Below are 8,044 nucleotides of genomic sequence, written 5' to 3' on the forward strand. Positions count from 1 at the left end.
GCTCAGCAAGTCATAATGACAACACTGGTTAAACAAGAAGATTGACTTCCAATTCAAGGAAAGAATCAAAGTGTAAAAGACCAAGGGTGCAAAGGTTACAAGGAATGGTCTTCTGTTATACAAGACATAAAGGTTCTTCTGATAAACAATCTCATATAAAGGATCAGTATGTGGTAGATATGTTTTTGGAGTAGTATCAGATAGGTGTGGTTCCTATCCAAGAATTCAACAATCAAGGGTTTACAAGAAATCAGGCTCACGACTCAAAATCAATAAAAATCAGCGTTTAGGGTTAAGTACTTCAAAGTACTTGCAATATAGAATAGGAATTACTGGGAATAATTGCAACATAATGAAAAGAGTTCAAAAGTATTCACAAGTATACCATAAGAAAGTTCAGGGACACTTGCCTTGTCAATTCGCTTTCACTTTACTTACACTTGTCAATTGGTTCCCACTCACTAACCACTTGCTTTCCTTTTCTATGTCTCGCTTCCTCTATTAGACATCACATATACTCATCAACATTATTTCTCAACTCTTTCTATTCGATACAAGCTTCTATCTACCCTTCATTTCACCCAAATCCGACGTACGGATTAAAAGTTACAGTAGAAACAATCAAACAATGCACAAACAATCATTTTATACAGCAATCAGGTCACATATAATACATAGCACGTAAGATATTCAATCCAAATAGTTTTTCAAAGAAGATTAAGGGTCAAATTGATTTTCCAGATATTTAATACGAATTTTTGAACATTTTTCGGAATTAAAATTGGACTCCGAATCATTTTATAATTAAATGATAGGGTTCGAACACCCGAATTTGACATTAAAATAATTTTATAATAATTATCGAGCCTTGAAAATAATTTAAAATAATATTTTAAAACTCGAAACTATTTTTTAGAATTTTTAAATCAATTTTAAATAATTAAATCCAATTATTAAATTAATTACTAATTAATTAATAATTAAATAAATTAATCAATCAATTAATATCAAATTAATAAATTAATTAAAATAATTAAAAACTAATTAAAATTAATTAATAAAATAAATCAAATTTATTTTTGAATAAGTAAATAATTAAAATAATTTTTCTGAATTTAAAAATAATTAAATAAATAATTTTTGGATTTTTAAAATAATAAAAATATCATTTTTAAAATAAAAGTAAAAAAAAATCCAATTTCTGTTAGTTTTTAGAATCTCAAGGACTAATTTGCAAAGTTGAACAAACCAGGGGGGTCAAATGGCATTTCTGCCATCTTCCCCGCCCTACGCCGGCGGTCGCCATTGTCGGCGACCCCGAGCTTTCCGGCGAACTGCAAATCAGCACAGTTCAACACCAAATTAACAGGAAATAAAGGTTTCACTCCCAGGAACTCCTCTGCAGAAACAAATCACTCAAACAATCGCTAAATCGGCCGGAAAACTCGATGAAAATTTCCGTCGCCGCCGAACTTCAACTTTCCTATCTGCTAAACTACGAGTCCTTAAATCAACTAAAAATTATGGATTGATTTCTGGGAACGTTCTGAATGCAGTGGTGGTATCTGATTTTACCCAGAATCAACAGAAAAGATAACCCTAATTCGAATTAAGAACATTCAAACGATTACAACCCCTAATTTATAATCCGAGAATCAAACTCAAATTTAACCATGTTATTGAACTCAGTTTTTGACATATAATATACCAAATTGACCAGGAAGAAAAGATCTACCCGATTATATCCTCAAATCATATCAAAAACATCAAGAACAAAATTCATATTTTAATCCATAAATTAATTTGAATTTAAATAATTAAATCAGAAAAATACCTTGATTTCTGGCAAAAACAAATGGTTGATTCAGAAAAAATATTTTGAGAGCTTTATTTTGATATATTGCACGCCCGAATCAGAGTTCGATAACGCCTTCGTTTGTGCAATTGATTTTCAAGAATACTGTATTTTTATAAAGTTTTCTCTGTTTTTCAGTGTCTGTACTGTCTGATTATAATTTTGCGCGTGAAAATAAAATAAGAAAGGGCTATTTATATTTACAGAATATTAGTATGTTCTGGATCGTATTGGATCGATAAATACGATTGTTTTGGATAAACATTATCCTTTTTGGATATACAATATCCTGTTTTGGATAAACAGTATCCTGTTTTGGATAGACGTTATCCTATTTCGGATAATTATCAAAACTGGGCTTTCATAAAATGATTTGTGCGAAGATAATGTTATCGAAAAGGGTTAACGTATTGAAAATATTGCGTCGGGCCGCACACATGTCAAACCGTAATCCGGATCGAAAAAGTCAAAACATGGAGAATGTCCGGAATTACCATATTAGGTTAGGAAGGAGTTTTCGGAAGAGTTTCGGGTTATAAAAACGTAAAAACGGTTGAGGTTGGACGATTTCCGACTTTATAAAATAATTTTGTAATTATTCAGAAAATAATTAATAAATTCATAAATCAATATAAAATCATATAATACTCCAGAAATTACCAGAAAAATACATTAATTATCTATATTTTATTCTGGACATAATAAAATTAACATACCTAGACTTTACCACATATGAACATTCAAATAATATCAATAACCATCAAATAATTCACCAAAAATTCACGTAATAATCACTTAATAATCATTTATTGATAAAAGTAATTACACGTCATGTCCCAGATATTACAGGTATGAAAATATGGCCCTATCACAACACCCGGATTTTGGTGTTGCGATAGGCATAATAACATGTATAGCTCAATAAATCTTTGGTGTTGACATAGATCTCTTCTCTATTGCAACATGTAGACCGTGTTGCCATAAGTGTTTGAATATTTTTTTTAATTTGAATTTAAAATTAAATTTATCTTTAAAAGTAGTATATTTGAATAAAATAGTTTGTAGAGTTTCTTGGAAAGTGAAAACCCAAAATAAATTTAACTGAAAGTTAAATTTATTTTTAAAAGTGATATGAATAAAGTAATTAAAGGAGTTTTCTAGAAAGTAAACATCCGCCAAATAAATGAATTATTCATACTTTTAATTTATTTATTTTTTAATTTTAAACCAAATGAATATATTTTAAAATAAGTTTATAAAAATTTAATAAAATTACTAAAACAGATTTTATTATAAATAAAATCATTTCATATCTTTGAAACTCACACGTCGTACTAACTCTAAATTTTTACAAACTGATCAATTTATAAATTTATTGTAATTATAATTATTATATTGTGTAAAAAATTAAAAATATTTCTGATATTTATAAAGTAAAACAAATTAAAAGTGTATGGAATGAACTGGGCGGCTAAATCTGTGATGGGCGGCAAATGAAATTTTGGACAGAGCCAAAACAAAATTGGGGAAATACTTCGCTCCTCTCATCTCACTGATCTCTTTGTCTTTCTCGTCTCTCTCAGTGTCCAAACACATTCAAGCTTTTACTGTAATTAAGGTTCAACACATTCGAGCAAAACATTCAGATTGGATTAATTGTTTCAGGTCCAATTAGGGTTCGAGAATAAGATTTGGTTTCAATTTAGGTTCAATTAGGGTTCGAGAAAAGAGTTAGTTCAAGCATCTCTTCCGATTTTAAGTTGCGTTTGGCATAGAATTATATGTTTTTTTTATGTAGGTTGTTGAGTAAATGGTGGTTTCTTGATTTCTTTTGTGTAGGATGATAGAACTGATTTGCATCCTAGCACCGAAGCGGGAGATGCTCCTGCTGTGCCTGGAGCTGCCTTTGCTGTTGGTCACGGTATTGAAGTAGCAATTGAGTTTAAGCCAGTTGAACACCCGGTTGAGCCTTTTGACAATGATTAGCCAATTCAGTGTCCGATGCCTGAATCCTCCATACTCAATGTAAGCTTGTATAATGCTGCACTTTTTGGAATTTATGCCTATTAGTATAGATGGAAGTTTGTGATTTTATGTAAAATGGAAAAGGGTATTAAACATATACTGGCATAACCAAGAGAGAAAACAGCTTTCTTATTTTACCCTATGTCAGATACTTATAGAAGATACTAATACTTTAATGAATCTAGAAATGAGTACTTTGGTGTTGGTACAATTTGGATGCTAGGTAGATCATTTCACTTGTAGGATTATGCCCTGCATTTGTAGGTTTGTACTTACATAATTGTTTTCTTATTTGAACAAATTACATAATATTTAATTTGTTTTGCTTTAGGCAATGCTATTTGTAAACTTCAGTACTGAAAAGTTTGATGATTTCAAGATAAAGTTCAATGAAGTTGTTGTTGAACACAAAGAAAAAGGGACTAATCTTTCTCCTGGGTGATCTTGAGGCCAGTCAAGGCGCTTTTCAGGTTATCATCTCATTAGCAATATTATCAAGCTTGTACTGGGTTTTTGTTATTGACTTGATATCTAATGCGATATGTGGCTTTTCCTTATTGTCTTGAATGAACAGTATTTTGGGCTGAGTGAAGATCAGGCGCCTGTCATCCTCGTACAGACTAGTGACGGTCAGAAATATCTTAAGGAAAATGTTGAAGCTGATCAAATTGCACCTTGGTTGAAGAAATACACGGTATTTTGGTTCTCTAATTTTGTCATCTTTATGGTGTTACTGTTGTATCCTATTATTTTTATAGTCCTCTGATAACTGTTTTCTGATTGGTTTGTTGTGGGTCAACTATGTAATAACCGTTTTAATGTATCTTAAAAGAAAACTTACACAGCCCCTCCACCAGCTGGGCCAAGTGCTTTGAAAAAGGACATGGCTGACATAGAAATGCACTCAAAGTCAGTTAAGGTTATTGTTTCAGGTATTGAGCAAAGATTTTGCCAGCAGTGCAGCAGGTCAGTTTGCCTTGCCCTTTTAGACCACTTTGAAGTAATGGTTTTTACTTTTTATATCTATATTGTTGGGTTCTTGTTCCTTATATTAGTTAGCCCATTTGTAGCTCTTATTGTTGCATTTAATTGGCTTTGTGTTTGTTGGATGCTGTTGATTGTGTCTCTGTTGCATTTGATTGTTCCTGACACAGTAACAGTGTGTCTGTTCCATTTGATTGTTCCTTATACAGTAACTCTATTAAAATCCTTGATACTTGTTGTAATAGAGTTATTGTATGTATTTGCTGTTGTTCATGCTTTTTTGTATACTTCATTTTGAGATTGATGGAAACTGGTACTGGATTACTGTTACATATGTTGTTACTTAGTTTGCTCTTTATAAATGGTTTAGCCATTATTTGTTTCTATGTTGTTTAAGTTGGCATGCATGTGATTATTTCTAGACTTTGTGTTTGTTTTGCTGCAAAATACATTCTTTTAAGTTGTAATTTTCAAGAGAGAGAACAGATGGAGAAATAGTAACTACTATAATTACAGGAACCAAAGGGCAGAATTATTGTTAGTAAATGTAGAGATTCATTAGTGCAATTAGCAAGAACAATTGTGAAAGAGGGTCATACATACGGGGTTACAGGATTGGATGCATTGAAATCAATGTACCACCAAATACATCAATGTTACACTAAATGCTTATAATGGAGTAGTAACCAGCTAGCAGCTAAGAGTGAAGGCTCATAATGGAGTCTTCATAAATTTTTTTTGCCAAGTGAATTCATGTACTATTATTAGACTCAACAGAGCTAGACATCCCCGTCAGGTATCCAAACCAGAAATCTATCAACCAAATGTAAAGGATCTAGGATGGCTGTAGAACTGAGAATTTTTTTAATTTTTTGTCGCTTTTGACATATTTCTTTTTAGTATTTCTTTGTCTGCAATCATATATAGCTCCCAACATTCTAATATTAGAATGTTTTGTTCATATGAATTTTGGTGCATTGTCCAAGAATGAAGCGAGTAATATTTTGTAAGTCTTTTTTTAATTAATATTAATGTTGGTAATATTAATTTTAACATTCATTTTTATCTATTTTTTGTAATCTTCATATTTGCCAGGACTAAGCAGAAAGTAACTGGTCTCATTTCTTAAACTGATTAAATGTACCCTGATGAGTTGTATTTCAGGAAGGAAGTAATATTTGTTGTTGACATAAGTGAAAGCATGCGGGGAAGCCACTTGAGGGTACAAAAAATGCTCTTGCTGCAGCACTCTCAAAGCTTGATCATGGAGACTCATTTAATGTAATAGCATTTATTGATGAAGTTCATCTATTCTCGCTGTCTATAGAACTGGCTACTAAGAAATCTATTGAGAAAATAACTGACTGGATGAGCATGAATCTGATTGCCCGCGGTGGTACAAGTATTTTGCTTCCATTGAATCAGGTCTTGTACTATATCCACCTGATTTACAAAATGACCATATTTTCCTAGTACTAGTATTCAATTTAAATAAAGTCTTATATTCCAAATTGACCATCTTTTCCATAAAGTCTTATGTATTACCTTAGGTTTATATGTTCTTGATGTTGTTCGCAAAGAAGCTAAGAATTGTGACTGCTTGCAAGGTTTCCTTCTACCTCCCCTTATGTCCATACATACATCCTGCATTTACGGATCATCCTTGTTTCTGTTTTGTCTGCTACTGTGCTAGGATCCATGATCATGATTTGAAGTTTGGTTAGATTTCTAAGTAAATTATTCTTAAAGTGATTTAAGTTGCATCTTCCTCAAACAGTGTTGATATTTTGTATTCATTTTTTACATGATTTTCCAAGAAATAGAGTTGACAACTAATATAGGAACAATGCATTTGGACTAAAAGGATACTAAATTTTACAGATTATATTTTGAATTAAGCAATGCCTACAGTCTTGTTTCGTGTAAATATGATTAATATTTGCTTAGTCTCATATATTCTAGTAAATTAATATATATTTATTTGCAGGCATTATATTCTTTTCCAATTTACAGTGTTTCAAAGGTGTGAGTTTTTATTAAACAAAAGGAAGAAATTTGTAGAACAAAATCAGAAATTTTGAAGACAAATAAGTGTTAGAAGAGGCTTTGCACTAAGCATATGTACCAGGTCTAGGGAAATCCTCAAGTTGTTGAAATTACTCGGGGATTACTCAGGGGTAATATTCTTCACTTTTTATTACTGCACATTTACCAATTAATAACTTGCTGATCAATTTATAGTTTATGAAGGCCAAAATTTACAAAAAAAAAGAAAGAAAAGAAACAAAGAGGGAGACTATAATTCTACAATTCTTATAAATCATGTGATTGTAGCAAAGGGGATACATTGAATTGTAGCAAATATAGTGTTCACATTCTTTTGTATGAACTATTTCTGAATTTGATTTATAATGACAGGCATTTGCTGATACTGAAATATGGAAATTGGCACGGCCTCACCGGAACGTACTTTCCTGTTTGAGCTACTGGACAACCCAAGAGGATATGCTGACAGCTGGCATCTTTTATAATATAAATGTGGTAACCATTGAGAATGCATGTCTTGTAGAGAAGGTGTTTTTTTTAAAATAATATATGTAGCAGGTTGTGCAAATGTAGTGTTGCAAGTTGCAACATTGTACTTTAAGTTGCGTTATCTTGCACGTTTAGTTCTTAGCAGGAGTACTTGTATTTCTTAAGTTGTGTTTTGGTGTGATGGATTGTAATTGTTGGTTGAACAGAATGTAATGGTTGGATGTGTAGTTAAGACTGGTTGGATGAATTGAATTGGTTGTGAATGTCGTTGAATTTATGGGAAATCAAGTATTTGAAAAGTATATTTCAATTTTTTACAGTTCAGGTGTTGCAATAGCCTATTAGTATGTTGTAATAAGGTGCTAAATTATGCACATACATTTCTTTTTCGCAACATTAAAGGTGTTACAATAGGTGTGTTGCCATAGATGATGTGGGCCCCACATATGGGTCCCACCAGTGGGACCCAACCACGTGTCCTGCCACGTGTCCTGCCCCTTGTCCTGCCACGTGTCATGTTACGTGTCATGCCATGTAGGGCCCACTTTTTGCCAGTTAGTATACCTAATGCAACATCATGTCTGTGTTGCTATACTCTGAAAATGATGTTGCAGTTGATATATATAGCAACATATTTTGCTATGT

At 32.0% G+C, this 8,044-nt stretch overlaps 1 protein-coding gene across 11 annotated transcripts; it reads left to right on the forward strand.

The window, feature by feature from the left end:
* The first annotated feature begins 3,331 nt into the window (after positions 1-3,331).
* LOC141684786 (protein disulfide-isomerase-like) lies at positions 3,332-7,716 on the forward strand. Of its 11 annotated transcripts, XM_074489913.1 has the most exons (10): positions 3,332-3,585; positions 3,695-3,880; positions 4,212-4,350; positions 4,455-4,574; positions 4,713-4,846; positions 6,029-6,086; positions 6,192-6,289; positions 6,415-6,471; positions 6,852-7,041; positions 7,283-7,716. In XM_074489913.1, the coding sequence occupies exons 3-7, from the start codon at positions 4,270-4,272 to the stop codon at positions 6,222-6,224; spliced, it is 426 nt and encodes a 141-aa protein (XP_074346014.1). In that variant the 5' UTR covers positions 3,332-3,585; positions 3,695-3,880; positions 4,212-4,269; the 3' UTR covers positions 6,225-6,289; positions 6,415-6,471; positions 6,852-7,041; positions 7,283-7,716. The 11 variants fall into 11 exon arrangements, 10 of the variants coding, with proteins under 10 accessions (XP_074346014.1, XP_074346010.1, XP_074346013.1 ...); XM_074489909.1 differs by having other exon boundaries at positions 6,029-6,289; XM_074489912.1 differs by having other exon boundaries at positions 6,415-7,041.
* Positions 7,717-8,044: the final 328 nt, after the last annotated feature.

The sequence above is a fragment of the Apium graveolens genome, chromosome 9, assembly GCF_009905375.1.
Source record: "Apium graveolens cultivar Ventura chromosome 9, ASM990537v1, whole genome shotgun sequence".
Taxonomy (NCBI): domain Eukaryota; kingdom Viridiplantae; phylum Streptophyta; class Magnoliopsida; order Apiales; family Apiaceae; genus Apium; species Apium graveolens.